The sequence below is a fragment of the Pleurodeles waltl genome, chromosome 8 (genome assembly GCF_031143425.1).
Source record: "Pleurodeles waltl isolate 20211129_DDA chromosome 8, aPleWal1.hap1.20221129, whole genome shotgun sequence".
NCBI classification, from domain to species: domain Eukaryota; kingdom Metazoa; phylum Chordata; class Amphibia; order Caudata; family Salamandridae; genus Pleurodeles; species Pleurodeles waltl.
Genome location: NC_090447.1, coordinates 183,141,692 through 183,165,392, shown reverse-complemented (window position 1 = coordinate 183,165,392; position 23,701 = coordinate 183,141,692). Strand labels below are relative to the sequence as shown.

Sequence of the window (23,701 nt, the reverse complement as noted above, 5' to 3'; positions counted from 1 at the left end):
CAGAGATAGTTCCAAAAAGAAGAAAGGAGAGAAATACTCCTCAGAACCTGAAACTCCTTCTTCCAAGTCCAGAGTGCACCCAGAGAAATCCTCCTCAGAACCGCCAATGACAAGACCTAAGATTGCCTTAAAACTCGTTGCAACGACAACCTCACAGTAGAAAATACCATTGTTGATGTCAGTGACGTCGACAACAGCGTCAATGACAACTACATCGACAACTCCATCCTTTACATTGCCGGCATTGATCCCATCAGCAAATGTTTTGTCAGTGTCACAGCAGTCAAAGACCATACCACCAATGGCAGTCTCATCGACGAAGAAAACGTTTTCATCATTGAAGATTCCATAAAAAGCCAGCACAACTTGAAACTGCAACCACAGATTGGTCAATGACATTGTAGACAAGAGTAAAAACACCAAAAACATTGCTGCCGCCTGAACACACTTCTTCTTGTAAAGTTTCTCTCTACTTTCCAAGTCATCTTGTTGATGTTGACTGCCCATTCAGGATGGCTCACAGCCCTCCGGAACACCATGTAAAATATCAAGATGAGGATGATAATGAGGAATAGTACTTTGAGAAATACTTTGACCCTCATCAGGTGAGTGGTTCTGAGAGGCCTAAGCAAAAAGGGGAGCACACCAAGCATTATAGCCATGGCGTTGGTCGGCTCCATGTCCGTCGTCAGTGTCATGCATGCCAGATATTACATCACCTGTCCTATATAGGCGCCACCCCAGCGCACTGACGTCAGGTCTTTTTTTTTCACGTCAGCCAGCGCTTATCTGAAGATGAACTACCCCCAGTCACTTTTTGACTGGTCTTTTTGACTTTTTGTTGAAGATTCTTTGAGTATCTACACTCCTGGTGCGCCAAGGATGTCTTAACGTAAGACTGGGTTCAAACACTGAATATCCTGTCATAGGGCAGTGTCCATGACGTATCCACACCTGATGTGCTTGTGATGTCTGGATCCTGACCACAACCCGAAATCGTGCTTAGAGTTCTGGCCCATGAATCAGAAAGGATTGAAGGAGCCACCTTTAAAGGTCCCTGTGGCCCGGCTCCACATTGCTCCTGATCTCGGTCGAGAGGAAGGTCCCGAGAACGGTCACGAAGAGATAGTAAACTTCATCCTTCTCAAAGTCCTTAGGACAGTCAGGTAAGTCAAAGCACAAGAAAAAGTCAGAGAAGAGCAAGTGTTCTCTGACTGCACCCTGTGCCGTGGCCAACGAGACGAGGGAAAGCCAGCATCGCTGCTCTAGGCCTCTATCTTTGGAGCCTGCATCTGCATCGCCTCTGCACCTACCTGAATTTCTGGGAGCCGGAGTGACCTCTGCCCAACTCAGAGAGTTTTATGAGGCCATGCACCTCAACTTTGGGGAGTCTGACTCAGCTGGAGCACCTGCAGGCCCTGTGGGGTCGGGAGATGCCCCCTCGGGTTAGGCGCTGGAAGTTTTGGCCTCGGCTACCGAGGGTACACATGGATCTGTTCCTGGATACAAACTGGCGTCAGTCAGTCCACCTCGACCTTCCATGACACCAGTTTGGACGTTGATGATCCCGATGCCACCTGTGTGCTCAGGTGACTTTGGCGCCATCTTTATTACCGGCTCTGACACAGAGCAGGATCGGCGTCGTTCGATGCGGACTCAGACTTTGGCAGGGGCCTTGCCCTTTATGTCAGATCCCGACCCCTACTCAAATGGGTTGGGGTACGGTGAGGGATGGTAGGGGTTGCTGGGCCCTTTAGAATACCAGCTCCAACACACTATGGACTGCTGGATGGACCTGGGTGAAGTCAGTGGTCTGGATACTTCACTTGACACTGGCATTCTTTCTCCCCTTACCGTGGCTACGGAGGAGGGATTGTCCTATTCCATGGTGGTGCAAAGAGCGGCCGAGATCCTGAACCTAGAGCTGCCTTCGTTGGCAGTCAGGACTAACTTCTTGAGAGAGGTGCTTTAGTCTGGGGCTTTATCCTCTTAACCTTTATAACCCTTCAGTGAAGCCCTCAGCGATGTCCTGCTGGGTACCTGGTGCAAACCCAGCACAGGGGCTCCTATGAACAGGACAATTGTGCACCTCCATAGACCTGCTCCAAATGACCCAGCATTCCTGACGCATCACCCCACCTCTGAGGGCTTGGTTATCCAAGCCTCTACATCCCAGGGCTCATTCCCTTGCGCACCTCGGGATAGGGAATCCAAGATGCTGGATTAACTTGGGAAGAAAATGTTTTTTTCCTCCAGCCCAGCATTGCAGTCCGTGAACACTGCATGCTTTTGGTGCCATTATACCCATATTCTATAGTATACAGTTGTACAAGTGCTGCCACAGGTCCCATAAGAGGCCCAGGCTGTTCTCCCCTAAGCTGTTGCTCACGGGAGAGACGCACCGAAGCTCACAATCAGATGTGGGCTGGACATGACCGGCTCACTGGGCAGAGCAGTTGCATCAACGGTGGCATTGAGGCACCCCGCCTGGTTGAGGATGTCTGGCTTTTTGGGGGATGTCCAATCTACCCTTATGGACATGTCCTTAGATTGCACCCATCTCTTCGGAGACAAAGCAGACTTGGCACTCGATCGCTTCAAGGATTCTCATTCTAAGGCCAGGTCCTTAGGCCTCGCAGCTGCCTCTCCCCACCTTCAGTCAGCTTTTCACCCCTTTCAAGACTACTGAAGGGATGCCCCACCACGCCCTTACCCAGCCACTGTGCTGCTCATCCTGCCCAGCCTCTGCATGGCCAGGGATGTGGGATCCACCGTCTTTGTGGATCAGGGAGCCAGTGGTCTGGCCAGTACACCCACCCACCCCCCCACCAGCTGCCTCCATTCCTTCCTAGTCTGACGATTCCCCACCAGTTGAAGGCAGGATTTGCCATCACCTGCTCAGCTGGCAATCCATCACGTCAGACAGGTGGATTTGGCAGATACTCCAAAGGGGCTACTCCTTACCGTTCGATACTACCCCTCCATCCAGGCCACCACCCTACAATCGGATGACAGAGGATCACTTGGCACTTCTCCTCAAGGAGGTTATGGCTTCCCTTGCCATGTGAGTCATAGAGAGGGCCAGAAGAAGTTGGTGGTTGTTATTGTCGTAACTTTCTAGTGCCTAAAAATGACAAGAGTCTCTGCCCTATCCTAGACCTCCGGTCTCTCAATCTCTTCCTCAAGAAGGAGAAGTTCAAAATGCTCACTCTGGCTGAGGGCTTATCTGCCCTGGACTTAGGAGACTGGATGGTAGTGTTGGACTTGCATGATGCTTATTTTCGTATCCCCATCCTGCCTGCCCACAAACATTACTTGCGGTTCTCGGTAGGCTACGACCATTTCAGTTCACTATGCTCTCCTTCGGCCTTACCAGTGCCCCTCGGGTGTTCATTAAGGTGATAGCAGTGGTCGCAGCTCATCAGTGCAGGTCAGGGGTTTCAGTCTTCCCCTACCTCGTCGACTGGCTGTTGAAGGCAGGCTTGCCCCAGGCTGTCGTTCCCACCTTGAGACTACGGTGGACCTCCTGCATTCACTGGGGTTCACTATAAATGTGCAGAAGTCACACCTGACTCCCTCTCAGACACTCCTTTCCAACGGAACTGTTCTGGATGCAGTGCAGTTTCGGGCTTATCTTCCCAAGATACGAGACCAGGATATTCAGGCTATGATACCAATTTTTCAGCCTCTATCCTGGATTTGAGTGAGAATGACTCTGAGGCCTCATGGTCATATGCGTCCAGTTAGTGACACATGCCAGATAGCATATGCGGGCTCTGCAGTGGGACCTGACGTTCCAGTGGGCGCAGCAACTGGGGAATCTCTCTGACATGGTCCAGATCTCAGAGGGAACTGCACAAGATCTGCAGTGGTGGTTAACAAACCGCTATTGGGTCAGAGGCAGATCCCTCTCATTCACCAAACAGATCTGACAGTAGTGACACATGCGTCACTCCTGGAAGAGGCTGAGATCAGAGGCATCTGGTCTCCGGTAGAGTCCAGACTCCAAATCAATCTGTTGGAGCTCCGAGCCATCCAGCTGACATTGAAAGCATTTCTTCCCTCTCTCAAGGGAAAGTAGTGCAGGTGTTCACGAACAACACCACCAGTATGTGGTACTGCAACAAGCAGGGCAGGGTGGGGTCATGGACCCTTTGTCAGGAAGCTTTGCGCCTCTGAACATGGCTGGGACATCAGGGCATTTCCTTGGTGGTTCAGCACCTGGCGGCTCTCTGAACGCCAAAACTGACAAACTCAGCCAACAATGCCTGGTCGATCACAAATGGGGCCTCCATCCAGAGGCGGTGCAAGGACTCTTTCAGCAGTGTGGAGAGCCTTGGTTAGAGCTGTTCGCCTCTTCAGAGAACATGCAATGTCAGCAGTTTTGCACATTAGAGTTCCCAAGACGGCACTCGCTCGGAGGCACTTTTTGTCTCGAGTGGAACTCAGGCCTCCTGTCTGCCCATACCACTTCTGTCCAGAGTTCCCAAGAAGATCAAGAATGAATGGGCCCAAGTAATCCTTGTGGCTGCAGACTGGGCAAGAAGAGTCTGGTATCCTGAGCTATTGAGCAGGGCCATCGATCCTCCGAGCAGACTGCCCCTTTGGGAGGAGCTTCTGTCGCAGCAGCAGGGAAGAGCTCCCCTTCGAAACCTGAACAGGCTCTACCGCCTTGCGTGGAGATTGAGCAACAGCAGTTGACACCTTGTGACCCTCCGCCCAAAGACTGTAACGTTGTCTTGTTAGTTAGAGTCCCTCCACCAAAAAGGTAAAAACCTGTTGGGATAAATTTGTGGCATGGTGCACAGACAAATGTGTTGATCCCCTCTCTGCTCCTCTCTCCGAGGTTCTCTTGTTTTGGTCCTGACATTCCCAATGTGAGCTCCTTTTGAGCCTCTCCACAATTTTCCTCTCAGGCTTCTAACGATAAAAACAGCCTTCCTTGTGGCCATTACCTCTGTCAGCAGGGTGAGTGAGCTGCAGGCATTGTCACTTAAGCCGCCCTAGCTTTCCATCTATGCTGAATGTAGGAAGCTGGCTCTCTACATAGTGTACTAAAATGAAGTATACTGTACAGATAGTCAAGTGGATCCCCAATTGGTATTGCAGAGGCAAAATTAGATAGGAATAATGCTCTATTTGTGGTAGTGTCGGCGACCAGTTAGGCTTATCAGAGGATAGTGCTAAGCATTTGTTGTACTCACAGAGGCCGTAATTGAGACATGTACTCAAAGAAAGAATAAATCCGAGACCAATTTAGAAAAATCCCATTTCTTTTTATATATGTTTCAAACCCAAGAACTTTGTAATCCGGTAAGTAGATTTTCGAACATAAATACTTTGCAGTTTCAAAAATTAATACAGTGCAATTTTCAGATCAGCAATGTTAACCTATGGGAGCAAAACACAAATGTAGTTTTGCAGATAAGTACACAACTTACAAATCTAGTCTTCAGCACAGTGTCGGGCACCTAATGTTAACCAATGGATCCGTGAGGTGGGAGGGCGGGTTTGGGAGGGAGGGGTTGTAGCAAAAGATGTGCCGCTCACAGGTGAGTAAAGCGGTGTCAGGGGTCAAACTCCTGGTGTTGAGGTAAGCACAGGGGGAGGGGCCCCAAAGCAGCACCAAACTTGCACCCACAGGGGCGGCCAGGTGCAAAGTGGCAACACAGCGTTGGGCGTCTAGTGTAAGTCAATGGGGGAAGATCAGTTTTGGGAAAAGGCTGCAGGCTCGGGCCAGGAGACTGAATTAAGAAAACCCACAGCTGCCCAGGTTAAGTTCTGATGTTAGGGGATGTAGGGACACCGACGGTCCAGCTCCCCAAGGCCCTGGGGCTTCGCATGCAGGGGTGTCTTTTGTCGTCTGCAACAGCTTATCTGGCAGGTTGCGGTTAGGGGACGTCTTCGGGTTGAGCCTGCGAGCTTTGAGGCAGAGTCCAGCATGGGGTCAGCCCACGAAGGACTTTAACTCAGAATCGCTAGGAAACCTTCACAGGACTGTTGGGCCACTTGGACTCGGACAGTGGGCACTGGATGCAGAGGTGAGTCTGGAGGCAGCTTTGCGGTTCCTCAACGCAGAGTTCTTTACTTTTAAAGGTGGTTTCTTCTTGACAATTCTGCTGCTCTCGGAAGATCTTGATCTTTGTCAAAGGCAGGCAGTCCTCCGAAAACTTTGGAGGTCGCTGGGCTGCAGGACATGTCGTCTTTTGGCGCAGAATCATCAGGAGCTGCAAAATGGCCGGTAGGGCTGGGCACCAAGTCAGTTGGCGTCTGTAGTTTTTTCTGTTGGTGCAACTCTGTAGTGTCTGGCTCTTCTTAGGTTGTCAGGAATCTTAGTTTTAGTGGTCAGGATTGCCCTTTAAATACTCAATTTAGGGGTGTTACAAGGAGTGCCAGGTGATAGCCAATGGGCTGACCACCTTTAGGGTGACTATACCCTTCTTGTGATCACTTCCCCTGGGAATTGGGCATAGCCATAACCCTAGTGGCCTAATTCTTTCCAAACAAGATGGTGGAATTTAAAAAGTAGTGTCCACTCATCCACCTTAGGGGTGGGCCTGGCATGAAGTGGGCACTCTTCCTAATTTTACTAATTTTACTGCCTGTGCTTCCACCACAATTGGGGTCAGAACAGAGGATTTGGGCATCTTCACCATCTAGTGAGACCTGGGTCATATTACATGAACCTCCATGTCCTAGTATGTCCATCCTGACAGGGAGAGGAGGTCACACCTCTGCCCAGAGCAGGCCTTTGTTTCATGCCTTCGTGAGCACTGGCTCTCACCTTGGGGGGCCAGAAATACGTCTGTGGTGGCTCAACTGGTCATGACCAGTCAGTCAGCACACTAGTAGCTGGTAGATTTTCAGGGGGCACCTCTAAAGTGCCCTTTGTGTGATTTTATTAATAATTCCATCACTAGGGTCAGTGAGGGTTTATTATTCTGAGATGTTTGATACCAAACATCCAAGGATTCAGAGAAGCCATCTTGTAGCTGGGAAACATGTGGTGACCAGTTTCCAACACATGCTTTTAAAATGGTTTCCCTGGACACTTACTATGTCTGAGAATAGTCAAAGACATAGCAGGGGCATATCTGCTTGTGCAGATATGCCTTCACATGTAATATAATGCAACCTGCCTTAGGTCTGTAAGGTCCGCTAGAGGGGTGACTTACATATATTGCATGCAGTGTTTAGGGGACATGGCACACAGGCTGCATGCCATGTTGTGTTTTCAATTTTCGAAGCACCTTGTCACGCAGCCTGCAATGGAAATCATCATAAGGTTCGTGCTGGGTCCCTCAGAGTGGCACAAGTTGGGCTGCAGCTTTGGGGAGCCCTCTTCAGTACCCATGCCCTAGCAACCAGGGGTACCATTTACTGTAGACTTAAGGCCCGGTCACTTGGGGATCAAGTGACCAGGTGCCTTGTTTTAGGGAAGGAACACTGGCATTGGGGACCTGATTAGCAGGAACCCAATGTACTTCACTCGAATTTGCATCTAAAAACCAGGCAAAAAGTGTGGGTGAGGGGGGCACTGCAACCAGAACCCAGCTCCTACACTGACAGAGTGATGCTTCGCACTAATGCTTCTTTCCCACCAAAAGTGGTTATGCCCTTTCATGTAGGCCAATCTAGCACCTAACCTACTTATTACACCCCCCCCACATCCTTCTAAGGAAGAGGTGATACTCCACCGCTTAGACCCAAAAAGAGCGTTGACGTTCTACCTTGATCATACCAAAGAGTTCCAGGTGGATGATCAACTCTTTGTTGGTCATATGGGCGCGAAGAAAGGTCAGGCAGTGCAGGACAGAACCATCTTCAGAAGGGTCGTTCTCTGCATTAGAATGTGCTACGCATCAGCTAAAAAGCAACCCCCGGAAGGTTTACATGCTCATTCTACCAGAGCAACAGCTGCAACCACTTAGCACTCAGAGTTCCAGTCTTGGACATCTGCCAGGCGGCAACATGGGGATCCTTGCACACATTCACCAAACACTGTTGTGAGGTTATTTTAGCTTTTACGTGGGCACAATGTTTAGCTCTGAGGCCTCTGCTCTCTCATCTAGTTACATTTTGCTTTTATTCCTATTATTATTTTAGCAAAGCTTCATTTTAGTGGAGATGTTTTTCATTCTTTTATCAGTTGCCCTTCCATGCAAAATTTGTTATTAATTTCTTTACACAACATTTTCACCCAGTGCTCAATACAATGCAGTACACAATATTTACCGGGTATTGCTGGTCCAAGAAGTACATTGTCTACCCTACACAGAAAAATACATGTTGTCACATCAGGTAAATTCTTAGAATAACCAATGGGTTATTAGAAAACATCACACTTCCCACACCAGGGTAGAGGGGGCATTCCAGCCAGCTGGCCATCTTATGATGCACATCGTCACAGTTTCTGCAGAAACCTTTTGGTTCCTCTTAGTTTAAGTGGGAGGACTCCCAGCAGACTAACCGACCGCTTCTTGACCTCGGAACGCAGGTATAGGGGTTGGGCTTCCTTCCCAAGACCAGAAGTGCGGATTAGGGCTACCCCTTCTATTTGCTCTCATGTCGAAACTTAGTAGTGTAGGTAGGGATATTAGGGACAATATTGTGACAATATGGAGGGACTCTTCTATTGTTTCACTTTCCTGGTCACTGCTGTGATAACTCTGTTTCATTATCCTCATAATACAAATCATGCATTTTTACATACAACGCAGTTGCTTCAATAAAATATATATTGAACCAAGATCCTGCTTCTGTTTGTCTTTGCATGTATAAGACTTGTATAACTGAGAGAACGGCGTATGATCTGTTCCACCACGACTTCCCTGATGAGTCTGAGTGTCATGCGATAGGCTGCCAAAAATCACTCTTTCCCTTGGTATTGGTGAGGTGCTGCTAGCTAGCCGGAAGGGTTAGGCTGACAGCTGTCACACAGTGTAGGATCAGACTCAGTCCCCATACTCAGTGGTGCTGCTGCCCAAAATCCAGCAGTCTTGTTATTATAACGGGATTCTATGACAAATCTACTGCCTGGAGAGTCAGGTCTAAAGGGATGGGTACATTGCTCGTTCGGTCCTGCAGGACTTCCTAATATGATCGTAGTTCGCAGACCCACCTCCGGGCATGGTATTGGCTTGGGAATCTATTCTAAGGTAAGGAATCTGCAACTAGATGTCGCCTTCAGATGAACAGGTTACTTACCCTCGGAAGCGCCTTATCTGGTAGAGACAATATCTAGTTGCAGATTTTTTACCGACCCACGCATCCCCCCTATTCTGCAAAATTATTTGTAGGCACAGGGACATCCCTTCCAGGGCCCTAGTTTTGAAGCACCAGTGGTCAGTGTTATTCATGGCTCCACGCTCTTAGCATGGACAGTCGTGAAAAGAAACTGATGTCAGCGCGCGGGGTGGTGTCTATACAGGACCCGTGACATCATATTCGCGTGCACGATGCCACCGATGGACACAGGCCCGACTGACACCACCTGCCTGCGCGCAGGGGTACTGCTCAAGAAAAATCTCTGGATCCAGACTGACGCCCTGGAGGAAATTCTAGGGTAAGCAATGTGAACTAGATATTTTCTCTAGGAGATAAGGCATTACTGAAAGTAAGTAACTTGTTCATTACAACCACCTCATTATGTCTGGCATTTATAAAACTCAGTTTGGCCTTCAATTGTCTCAGTAGGCTGAAACGTTGGTAGTTGATTCAGGCATAATGTCCTTTTTACAACATTTACATTGTGCTTTGAAGGCAGAAGTTAGATACAGTACCAAAGGTAATTGTACTGATTCTTTCAAATTAGGTTCAGGAGTCAGGCAAGAGTTCGTTTTATCACATGTTTTATTAATCTTATGTATAAATGGCTTAGGATGTCACTTAGGATCCAAATCGATGGCCATCCTTTGCCATTTTAATGTATGCAGATGATGCTGTCTTTTTAGGAAGGCCGACCAATGCTGTTAACAAGCTCCTTAGTAGATTTGTGTCTAATAATGACAAAAGAGATCTTAGCACAAAATTTAGTAAGACATTTATCGTAAGGTGTGAGAGTAAATTGGCAAAGACAGGAGGCGTTATGATAAGGGGTCATAGCCTTGAAAAGATTAAGGCATTCTCTTACGTAGGCCTGTCATTCAAAAGCTACTCTTCATGAAGGAGCTGTTAAGAATAAAAATAGTTCTTTTGTTCATTCCTTTTCAGTACACCTTAATTATGCCCAAAATTGGGGGGAAACATTTTCCATCAGTGCTTACTATATGGCCGCCAAAACGTGATTTTTCTTGTTTGTTGTGGAGCAAGGGTCTGAGTTATGTTGACTCCAGCCTTCTACAGTAAAGGAACATAGGTTTTGGTCTCACTATTCTTATCACGAAGAGTTAAGGATGTACTACCTCATAGATAGAATCCAATGTGCACCCCTTCTATTGTGGATTTCCATCTTGTGCAATCCAAATACATCTCTAAATAGATTAATAGTTAAAGATCTTCTAACTGTGGAGGAGCATGGAACGTCTAATTGGCTCGGATGTATTAAATCTTTAAATATCTATTTAGATATACCTGACTTGTATAACTCACCAGATTTATTAACCAACATGTACAAGCTCTGGACAAAAAAAAAGTTTCTTCATCCAAGAAGACAGGATAGAGAAAACCGTGAGCTGACAAAACTTGTGGTAAAATCACATTTAATGGCAAAAACAACTTGCACCTTAGAACCATATTTGTTAAAAGTGTAAGACCGGTATTTGCTTATGGTTTGGGATAGGATGCCATAAAGTTTCCTTCCCTCTCGGCAGTGGCTCTGAGGATATTCCCCGTCTCTTTGATAATGCATCAACGCAGTTTACTTTGTTGTTCTGTGATTTTTATGTGGTACCACAAAGAAAGTATCTTATTTCAATTTTAAAAAGAGCCACCCTTGTGCAGTGCACACCAGAATTATTATGTTTGATGATGCTTGACTCCCCTCTGGTCTGTTTTTCAGTTCGCCAATTTGTATCCTTAGCTATTAGTTTAAAAATTGTTCCTTTTCTTATTTATAATGTTAGAAGTGCAAAAAAAGAATTTTATTTGTTGCCTTTTGTTAGGTTGTTGAAGGGTTCTATGACAGACAATTTATATATTTATTGATTTTAATGTTTCTCGGGAGTCGTGTAATTTACATAAGCTTATTGGATTTAATTATGTATACTTTATTTTATGTATTTACCTTTATAGTTTGTATCACCCAATAAAGATGAATGATGTATGATGACATCCTGATATATTTCAGAGATATCCCAGCAACCTGCTTTCCCTCCTTCCTCCCTATCTAGGTTTTACAAATATAGTGGACTGAACTTATCATACAATGCTTAATGTTATACTTAATGTTGTTTATGATATGATGGAGACATGTACTACTATGGGTCCTTGTTCAGTGAGTTTTCTTTACAAACACAATGAGTATGTTCATATGTTTTGTGGTTTCTACATAATGAACATATTGAAACCTAAAATTTGGAGGTTGTAATTAAAAAGTGCTGTCCATACAGGGCAGAGCAGTGCACGGGAAGTGTCAAAACTACATGGTGGCAATGCAAACCCACAAAGAGGATAACACTGCCTTTTTTGTGCATGGAAGCAAAGAGCAACCACTCAGCACTGCTTTGTTGGCTGGCAGAAGACGTGGCAATGGGCCAACTGGCAGCGAACCTCTAGGAATAGGCATATTCTACTAAGTCCCCCACACTGTTGGGGACTAAGTGGTTCAACAACTCCAGAGCAGCCAGCCAGAGGAGGCACTTTTATGACTGACACAAGTGGAAAATTGTTCAAGAATTCATGAACCATGTTTTCAGGGTTTGTCCAACCACATGCAACTTTGTCACCCACCCAACTACAGTAGTAAATGCATCCTGCTGACTTATTGGATAAGCAGAGGGATAAATCTCTGGGGTAACCTGATTTTGGACTTGACAGGGAAATGTATATTTCCCATTCTTTCCTTTCTCTAATCCTGATGATCCTATGGAAGATTAGAGACCACCCAGAATGTTCAGTTGTCATAGAGGTGTCTACTTGTCCTCACCAGACCTACTTGTCCAACCTGCTCCATTAATGTCAGATGGCACTCTGACACCTATACCAGCCCTTGTATGGTGGGAAGCTAGCCTTTGCAATGGCACAATAAATTCTAATTGTTGATGGGAAGCCCATCTGCTAGGCCCAGTCCAAGCACAGATGGGCATGTCTTTTTTTGGGTCACTTTACTTTCTTTCCCTGTCCACATGCCACCTCAGACACTTAACATTCTTCGTGTAAAAAGGACTCTGCATTCAACTTACCAAAATTGTAATTTGGAGATAATGATGCCAGCCATTCTAGATGGGTAATGTAATTTATCACTCATTCCTTTGGTCTTCCTGGAGCCTACCACGCAGCCAGTGCATGGGCACTCTCCACAAATGCTAGGGCAGTTCCCTACCAGAACCTATACACACGTTCTGCTAATACTGCAGTCTTGAGATTTTCCTTCAGGGCAATATTAAGTTTGGCCAGGAAATTTTGCAAGCCCTCTGGCCTAGGCCTAAACTACACAAGATGGAGGATCAAGACATAAGAGTAGGATCATTTTATTTTTGGGGTGAGTCCAGTACTAGTAGCCCATTTGCTCTTTTACCATTGCCCTCTCATCAGTATTTCAGCTATCTTCTAAAGTATACATTTGGGCCATTTTTCTAGATAGAACATTGGAACATTCAACATGTGCTATCAAGGGAGAGGACATCACGTAATGCCTCACCTTCATTTTTGGCATTGATTCAGAAAAACTGGTCCTGGGAAAAAAAACTACACTGTACAGTTAATTTAGATGACTTTAGCCGTCTTTTTTTGTAGGACTAGCTATGCTTCAATGTGTATTAATGACGTACAAGTTCTTGTTAAAGTGGTGATAGTCTAAAGATTTCACTAACCAGGCCAAAATTGCCCACTGCCATTCCCACACAGTGATGGTTTTATGAGACCTTCCCATGAAGCGAAAGCGAAAAACATGAATTCCCCTTATTGACAGACACACAGCCATCTTAATTTTCAAACTTTCCTGCCTATCTCATACAAATGTTTTGAAAATAAATTCATAAGGCAGCTTTGGAGCAGTTGAACAAATCATTGGCCTAAAAAGAAGGCATAAAGCGAACACCCTACTTTGACCCCTTCCTCCCCAAATATAAGCTTCACATGTTCTACCTATCACACAAGATCTTCTGTAAATAAGGTACATAATAGCTACTGAACACTAAGTGAAAGGACATAGAACAGGTCCCTATATAGCTACAAAATTAGAACACTGCTAATACCTATCACTTACGAATAAGGCTTTATTCATGGCTGAACTCAAGGATAAATTTAGCATATTTGTTTAGTTCCAAGTCTGTTATTGCTATGTGAATTAACACAGCTACAAATATGTAGGGCCCAATTTGAGACTGGTGGTCAGACCCGCCAACCTACCGGCATCCCCCCAGGATCAGTGATCCCAGGTGTCTAACGGCGGGCCTGGCTGTAATCAGACAGGGCACCATTCAAGGGTGCTTGTGTACCCTGCGTGCAGCAGCATTGCTGCCGGCTAAATTATGAGCCGGGAACAGTGCTGCTGCACCTTTCCCATTAGGTTGACGGGCAGGAACCTTGGCGGTGGTCTCCACACCCTGGGTCTGGCGGTCGGGTTTTCCAACCGCCAAACTCGTAATCTGGCCTGTAGTCTTTAGTGGGCATAACCCTTGGTGGTGTTATGAAAGGAAGTCTATGTAATCAGCTGAAAATCAGTATGATTTTTTCGTTGGCACGCAAGGTAATCCTTAATTTAATTACATATATTCAAGATCCCCTATCCCTTAGAAATATTATTTATTATACAGCTTTCATAATTCAATGCTCTCACATGCTTGTGTACATGATGTGTTGTTTATATATTTTTCAATACATCGTCATCCCAAAAAATCTTTTAAGTGCATTACATCCAGCACTAGTTTTGTAGTAACTCTGCTTTCTCAAGGCTGCAAAACGTCCTATATGAAAAAATAGCAGGATGTAATGGGAATACATAAATATGGGTATACACTGTTCACTAATCATTGTCATCAGTTGCACACATAAAACCTACATATGTGCATGATAGTTACATTACACATATTCATTTAGTGACAGCCTTGAAATTAGATAAATTGAATGAATATAACAACCACCCTTGGTCTGTTAAACAGACCTATTGTTCAATTATTTTCCATCATTAGAAATCGAATGAAAACTGCTTATAGGAACTTAGATAATGTAATCATATTAACTAAATAATATACCATAATTATTGAGTGTGTTGAGCAGAGCGTAATGTCCTAATTTATAATACTACACGTTTGAGATCACCATAAATAGAAATGACACCATGATACATGTTTTTCCATGTCTCAACATACAGCATTCCCTCTAGTAAGAGGCAAAATATATAGCTGCTATTCTTTTTTTCTTAATCATCACCAACAGGAGATAAACTGTAGTCTATTCAACTGTGTGCATCTCAATCTTTTTTTAAAATGGTTTTATTGATTTTTCCAGTGCAGTCAGAAAAACATTATCAGCTCACCAATACAATAACAGCACTGAATGTGCAACATACCCCTCCCCTAAAGAGCAACACCCCCCTGCAATGCTACTCAAACATTTTGATCACTGCAGTTCCTACACATATTTTACATGTCCATTTCAGTAGGGTACATTATCAGGTGAGTGCTAATCAATAAGGAGCTGTTGCCTGTCCATTGTGCCGGCCGTAGATAGCCGAAATCCGTAGATTGATTATGCTTTCTGTCTGGTAGTGCCTCACTTGCCCAGTCCACCTCCAATCAAGGCTGGTCTTCCTCTATTACGCTTACTGGACTATGTGTAGGAAGGGTATTTCTCCTTATGGTATTCCCTCCCTGGGTATCAATTTCTCATCCCTTCAGTCATGCTTAATTTGTACCTCTTCAGCCACCTCCCATTCCAACATGCCTCTGAGCCATTCCGTATACTGGGTGGGACTGCATTCCATCTAATGTCCATATGCCTTTTTGCAAGTAAGATCCGTAGTATATGTATCTCAATCTCTTATTGTGAATAATATTAGGTGGGGATGTTCCAGCTTCATCTAATATTTGATCACCCCATTCCCTCTTTGGATTATCCTCTACGATTTAGTCTCTGGGGAAGGAATTAAATGAATAAATGTTATCCCTACTAAGCTTTTTTCATGAATTGAATTACTCACAAACACACAATTTATTTGTGTATAGAAATGCTGTGCACCTTCTGTTAGCTAGTATCACTTCACACTATTATCCAGCACAATTTGCCCTAGAAAGAACCTACAATTGAAAATCTTTTAAAGGCAATAATACATCTGATGTTTAGTAACATCTCAAAAATTTAGAAAGTGAATAGACAATATTCAGCTTTCACCTCTTTCTATATAGCCAAGAACATATCTTCCTACGATTCCCTTGTGTCAGAAGACCATCTGTCAGGTATAAGCACTCTTCAATCATGGTCCATCTTTCTTTTGTTCACATCTATCAATACTTCTGTGTAGGAAAATAACTTCCTAGCTGAAGTATATTAGTAACGTCAAACAGATGTGCTTACCTCCATCTTAGGTAGTAATAGCATGAATTGCATGGTGCCTCATATTCAAGATTTGTGGTCATATTGCTTCTGTGTATTCTAAAGTCAAAGGATGCCAGGCATTTCAATTTTTAAAATTTGTTCAGAACCACCACATCTATCCAGTGTTCTTCCTGCTAATCCGTCTGGTAATCGTCTCCATTTTAGAAGCTCAGATCATTGCACTTTTGCACACCCAACTTGGAAGAAGATATGTAATCAGTCTTAAAAATACAAAATCAATGATACAGTGAACCCTTTAAAGCATAATGTTATTGAGAATGGCTTGCAAGTAAATTAAACCAGAGTCCTTAATCTGTAAACAAGATAGTAGAATATATATATATGTTCGATGGCATGTGTAGCTGCAGATACACATGCTTTGCACATCCCGCCATCTAGTGTTGGGCTCGGAGTGTTAAAAGTTGTTTTTCTTCGAAGAAGTCTTTTCGAGTCACGAGATCGAGGGACTCCTCCCCTTTCGGCTCCATTGCGCATGGGCGTTGACTCCATCTTAGATTGTTTTCTTTCGCCATCGGGTTCGGACGTGTTCCTTTTCGCTCTGTGTTTCAGTTCGGAAAGTTAGTGAAAATCTCAGAAAATTTGACGGTATTGTTTACGTTCGGTATCGGGTTAGTTACAACAGATCGAGACCGAATTTTGAAGAGCTCCGTCGGCCCTTCGGGGTTTTCGATTCCCCAGCGGGGCCTGGTCGGCCCGACCACGTGCGTCTTCAAGGCTAATGGAACGGACCCCATTCTGCTTCTGCCCCGAATGTCACAACAAGTATCCTTATACAGATCAGCATCTGGTCGGTAATTTGTGTTTGTCTCCAGAACACAAGGAGGATACTTGTGAGGCCTGTCGAGCGTTTCGGTCCAGGAAGACCTTAAGGGACCGAAGAGCAAGAAGACTACAGATGGCGTTGGTGCCGACAGGACAAAAACACATGGAGGAAGAAGAGGAAGCCTTCTCCATCGAGGATTCCGACTCGGAAGAGGTCGATCCTGCACAGACGCCGAAAACCGTGAGTAAGACGTTGATACACAAAACTCACGTAAAGACCACAAAAGCCCAGGGGACACCACCGCCGGCAGGCCATGGCTTAACCCGAAAAATAGGTGACCGAGCATCGACACCGAAAAAGGGCATGCATGTGTCGAAGTCATCCGACTCCGGTCAAGATACCGGCACAGAGCAGACTCGACCCGAGACACCGGATCAGAGCAATCTCGGCACCGAAACAAGTCGGCACCGAGAGATCACTACGCCGAAGAGCAAAAAAGTGTCGTCTGAACCGAAAAAAGGAGCCGAAAAGGTTTCGGTACCGAAACAACCTGCCTCGGAACCGAAAACAAGTTCCTACACAGAGGAACAGGGCCTGTCCTCACAAATGCAAACACATAGATTTGGACAGGAGCTAGAGACAATGGAGCCAGATTACACACAAAGAAGGCTCCACATTCAAAAGGAGACAGGGAAGATCAGTACTCTCCCTCCAATATGAATGAAACGGAAACTTGCCTTCCAAGAGAAAGACAAGCAGCCACAGGCAAAGGTGGCAAAACAAGTAACCCCACCACCATCTCCACAACGCTCACCACAACCATCTCCGGTAGCCACTCCACCAATGATGCAGTCCCCAACTCATACAGGGATGAGTCAGGATGATCCAGACGCATGGGATCTTTATGATGCACCAGTGTCAGATAACAGTCCCGACTGTTATCCAGCTAGACCGTCACCACCTGAGGACTCTACCACCTACACACAGGGGGTGTCAAGAGCAGCGGCGTTTCATAATGTCAGCCTGCATGCAGAGACAATTGAAGAAGACTTTCTATTTAACACACTGTCGTCCACACATAGCCAGTACCAGAGCCTCCCCATGCTACCTGGAATGCTAAAACACTCCAAACAATTGTTTGAGGAGCCTGTCAAAGGAAGGGCCATAACTCCAAGGGTGAAGAAAAAATATAAGCCGCCACCAGCAGACCCTGTGTACATCACACAACAGTTAACACCAGACTCAGTGGTAGTAGGTGCAGCACGCAAGAGGGCGAACTCACATACCTCAGGAGATGCACCACCTCCAGGCAAAGAGAGTCGTAAGTTCGACGCGGCTGGGAAAAGAGTGGCGACACAAGCAGCCAACCAATGGCGCATTGCCAACTCGCAGGCCTTGTTGGCGAGATATGATAGGGCTCATTGGGATGAAATGCAACATTTTATAGAACATTTGCCCAAGGAGTTCCAAAAAAAGAGCACAACAAGTGGTGGAGGAAGGACAGAGTATCTCGAACAATCAAATACGGTCAGCAATGGATGCAGCAGATACAGCTGCTAGGACTGTAAATACAGCAGTAACAATACGGAGACATGCATGGCTGCGTACATCTGGATTCAAGCCGGAAATACAACAAGCCGTGCTGAATATGCCATTTAACGGACAGCAGTTGTTTGGGCCGGAGGTGGACACTGCTATTGAAAAACTTTAAAAAGACACTGATACGGCCAAAGCCATGGGTGCACTTTACTCCCCACAGAGCAGAGGCACATTTCGAAAATCACAGTTTCGAGGGGGGTTTCGAGGACAAAGCACTGAACCCACAACCTCACAAACAAGGCCCACTTATCAGAGCCAATACCAGCGGGGAACTTTTCGGGGACAATATAGAGGGGGACAGTTCCCAAAGAGTAGAGGGAAGTTCCAAAGTCCCAAAACTCCACAAAATAAACAGTGACTTCGATGTCACAAATCCCCAACACATAACACCAGTGGGGGGGGAGACTAACCAAGTTCTACAAAAACTGGGAGGAAATAACAACAGACACGTGGGTCCTAGCCATTATCCAGCATGGTTATTGCATAGAATTTCTAGAATTCCCTCTAAATGTCCCACCGAAAACACACACCATGTCAAAACAACACATAGATCTTCTACAACTAGAAGTCCAAGCGTTGTTGCAAAAAGATGCAATAGATCATCAGAGAGGAAGAGGAGTTTACTCACTGTACTTTCTCATACCCAAAAAAGACAAAACTCTAAGACCTATATTAGATCTCAGAACATTAAATATCTACATCAAATCAGATCACTTTCACATGGTGACACTGCAGGACGTAATCCCATTGCTCAAACAACAAGACTACATGACAACACTACACCTAAAGGATGCGTACTTCCATATACCGATACATCCTTCACACAGAAAGTACTTAAGGTTTGTATTCCAAGGAGTACATTACCAATTCAAAGTGTTGCCATTCGGGATAACAACTGCGCCAAGAGTTTTTACAAAATGCCTGGCAGTAGTGGCTGCTCATATCAGAAGACAGCAAATACATGTGTTCCCGTACCTTGACGATTGGTTAATAAAAACCAACACGCAGGAACGGTGCTCACAACACACAAAGTATGTCATAGAAACCCTTCACAAACTAGGTTTCTCACTCAACTACAACAAGTCACACCTTCAGCCGTGTCACATACAACAATACTTAGGAGCGACAATCAGCACAACAGAAGGGATTGCCACTCCAAGTCCACAAAGGGTACAGCCATTTCACAATGTAATACAGGCCATGCACCCAAAACAAAAGATACAAGTCAAGATAGTGATGAAAGTACTAGGCATGATGTCCTCATGCATAGCCATTGTCCCAAACGCAAGATTGCACATGCGGCCCTTACAACAGTGCCAAGCATCACAATGGTCACAGGCACAGTGTCAACTTCAAGATCTAGTGTTGATAGACCACCAAACATACACCTCGCTTCAATGGTGGAACACTATAAATTTAAACAAAGGGCGGCCTTTTCAAGACCCAGTGCCTCAATACGTAATAACAACGGATACCTCCATGATAGGGTGGGGAGCACACCTCAACCAACACAGCATCCAAGGACAATGGGACACTCAACAAAGACAGTTTCACATAAATCACTTAGAATTACTGGCAGTATTTCTAGCGCTGAAATCATTTCAACCTATAATAATCCACAAACACATTCTTGTCAAAACAGACAACATGACAACAATGTATTATCTGAACAAACAGAGAGGAACACACTCAACACAGTTGTGTCTCCTGGCACAGAAAATATGGCATTGGGCGATTCACAACCACATTCGCCTAATAGCGCAATTCATTCCAGGAATTCAGAACCAGCTACCAGACAATCTCTCTCGGGATCACCAACAGATCCATGAATGGGAGATTCAACCCCAAATACTAAACACTTACTTCCAAAGATGGGGAACACCACAAATAGACCTATTTGCAACAAAAGAAAACGCAAAATACCAAAACTTCGCATCCAGGTACCCACAGGATCAGTCTCAGGGCAATGCGTTATGGATGAGTTGGTCAGGGATATTTGCATACGCTTTTCCCCCTCTCCCACTCCTTCCATATCTAGTAAACAAATTGAGTCAAAACAAACTCAAACTCATACTAATAGCACCAACTTGGGCAAGGCAACCTTGGTACACAACACTACTAGACCTCTCAGTAGTGCCTCATGTCAAACTACCAAACAGACCAGATCTGTTAACTCAACACAAACAACAGATCAGACACCCAAATCCAGCTGAATCTAGCAATTTGGCTCCTGAAGTCTTAGAATTCGGACATCTAGACCTTAAACAGGAATGTATGGAGGTCATAAAACAAGCTAGAAAACCAACCACAAGACATTGCTATGCAAATAAGTGGAAACGATTTGTTTATTACTGCCATAATAAACAAATTCAAACCTTACACGCATCTGCTAAAGACATCGTCAGCTACCTACTACACTTACAAAAGTCAAAGCTAGCTTTTTCATCCATTAAAATACATCTCACCGCAATTTCAGCTTATCTGCAAATTACGCACTCAACTTCACTATTTAGAATCACAGTTATAAAGGCTTTTATGGCGGGCATAAAAAGAATGATCCCACCAAGAACACCACCAGTTCCTTCGTGGAACCTCAACATTGTCTTAACACGGCTCATGGGTCCACCGTTTGAACCCATGCACTCATGTGAGATACAATATTTAACATGGAAAGTAGCATTTCTAATTGCCATCACATCTCTAAGAAGAGTAAGTGAAATACAGGCATTTACCATACAAGAACCCTTTATTCAGCTACACAAGCATAAAGTAGTCTTACGAACAAATCCTAAGTTCTTACCAAAAGTCATATCACTGTTCCACTTAAATCAAACAGTAGAACTACCAGTGTTCTTTCCAGAACCAGATTCTGTAGATGAAAGAGCACTACATACATTAGACATCAAAAGAGCATTAATGTACTATTCGTTGCTTTCCAAAAACCTCATACAGGGAATCTAATATCCAAACAAGGCATTGCCAGATGGATAGTTAAATGCATTCAAACCTGTTATCTCAAAGCAAAAAGAGAACTGCCTTTCACACCAAAGGCACACTCAACTAGAAAGAAAGGTGCTACCATGGCCTTTCTAGGAAACATTCCAATGACTGAAATATGTATGGCTGCCACATGGTCTACGCCTCATACGTTCACCAAGCATTACTGTGTGGATGTGTTAACAACACAACAAGCCACAGTAGGACAAGCAGTACTACAAACTTTATTTCAAACAACTCCAACTCCTACAGGCTGAGCCACCGCTTTTGGGGAGATAACTGCTTACTAGTCTATGCAAAGAATGTGTATCTGCAGCTACACATGCCATCGAATGGAAAATGTCACTTACCAAGTGTACATCTGTTTGTGGCATGATACCCTGCAGATTGACGTGGGCCCACCCGCCTCCCCGGGAGCCTGTAGCCGTTTGAAGTTCATCTTGAACATTTGTAAATTTGTAAATATATCGCTTTAAACCACATTATGTACATACATTTTTACTCCATTGCATGGGCACTATTACTATAATACACAACTCCTACCTCACCCTCTGCGGGGAAAACAATCTAAGATGGAGTCGACGCCCATGCGCAATGGAGCCGAAAGGGGAGGAGTCCCTCGATCTCGTGACTCGAAAAGACTTCTTCGAAGAAAAACAACTTGTAACACTCCGAGCCCAACACTAGATGGCGGGATGTGCAAAGCATGTGAATCTGCAGTGTATCATGCCACGAACAGATGTACACTGGGTAAGTGACATTTTACATATATATATATATATATATATATATATATATATATTTTTTTTTTTCTCTCTCTCTCTCTCTCTCTCTCTCTCTCTTTCTCTCTTTCTCTCTTTCTTTCTCTCTCTCTCTCTCTCTCTCTCTCTCTCTCTTTTCCTTCTAGGCTCTACTGGCCCGAGAGGGGAGGTGTGTGAACCAGCAGATCAAGCCGGGATACATATCCACCAACAGTCCAGAAAGTAAAATGCACGCTCAGGACACCAAGAAAGTAAGTTTTAGGAGAGTTTAATCATCCAAAAGCACCAGTGCTGACATGTGATTAAACTCTCCTAAAACTTTGGGGTGAGGGGGTGTATAAAACCACACTCCTCACATCGATTGTGAAGACAGCTCACATTCCATGCAAAAAACGAAGTCAGTCACCATATACAATGATTCATCAGATGTTTATACCAGTGTCAAGAAGAGGAAACCCAGTGTGTTTCGGTGAGGAACTGCCGTGATCAAGACCACCACACAAATGTGTGGTGATAAGGACTCCAGCAAGAGTTCTGAAAACTAGTATTTTCTACATAAGCTGTCCCAAAAGCACTTACTCAACAGTTACCTTGCTCTGTGTAAATCCTTTGCTTCTTATATGACATTTATCCCAGCAGTCTAAAACAAAATGTTTACACGCTCACACAACTGTTAACCTATATGAACTGTGCACAAGTTGCCAATCTTAGCCATTTTCAGAAGTGGGATTTTTAATATGTGCATTATTTGTATTTTCAGATTTTAGGTAGAGTGGTCACTATCCAATTGAAAAATCCAGACTGGATCACTCAGCTTGAAGAAGAGATGAATGTGGAATCAATGGATATTGCAATGCCTTCTTCTACAAGCTCTGCATTACTTGGTGAAGATACAGATGTTGCTGCAGAATTTGAGATAGAAGGTATGTACTCCTTGAGAAAGACATTTAACACTACATATGAAGTTGTGGATGCCTATAGAATGTAAATGTGCCATTCTGGGTACAGGAAACTTACATGTTTATATACATTTATTTGCCCAATTCCACATAAAAGGGAACATTAAATAGATCATAAGCAGAGTTTCTAACTCAAAAACCTTACTAGGACTATTTATAGAATTGTAACTCTCCCCTTAAGGTTTAAAACCCTATTGAGCATGTTTTGGTACTGCTACCTTTTGTCCTATGGCTTTTGGTCTTTTTGAAGAGGTGTGTGTAATTGTGAGCACAGTGCTGCACCAAATCCTACACTATACTACATTCCATCGCTGATAGCAATCAATTGGTATGACCGGAGAAATATTGGAAATATATTTTCGACTGGATCAAAGTCCAGAGGGCACAGTTATATACTATTACTAATGGATGTGGAAATATTTCCCATTATTGACTTTTCTTTTAGTAGATTTAGGTGGTGTTCATTACATATTGGCACCACTATGAATCAATATTTTATGGTTGAGTGGCCTTTGGAGTCAAACAAACTGCCAAACGGAAAACATAAGACAACACTTCTACAGTTCAGCCACATAAAGGAGCTGCACAACATCACAAATCTGTCAAGAATTCTGATTAGCCACCCTGTGTTTAGTGTGGGTGAGGTGTGCTTACTCATGTTGCAGTAAGGTGCCAATCCCCCTCACAATTCTCTAACCACTTTCTCTAACAGTACATCACCACCACTTCAAACCTTAAAGGGAATCTGCCCATCCTTCTCTACATTCCTATAGCACTGATCGTTCTTTGATTATTCACTCTCCAATGTTTTCATAACAGTATCTAAACTACATACACTGTTCCACTAATCACATTCTCTCACTACATCTTGCAAATAAGTATCAGTGTCTGACCTTCTTACATAA

General features: G+C 44.4%; 1 protein-coding gene across 8 annotated transcripts in view; it reads left to right on the top strand.

Annotated features, from left to right (window-relative positions):
• Nucleotides 1-23,701, top strand: part of SYNJ1 (synaptojanin 1) — a 767,318-nt gene that overhangs the window by 502,551 nt on the left and 241,066 nt on the right. For all 8 annotated transcript variants that reach the window (XM_069204034.1, XM_069204040.1, XM_069204035.1 and 5 more), the window contains one exon: nt 22,598-22,760. In XM_069204034.1, the coding sequence (XP_069060135.1) occupies nt 22,598-22,760 (163 nt within the window). The remainder of the gene's footprint in view (nt 1-22,597; nt 22,761-23,701) is intronic.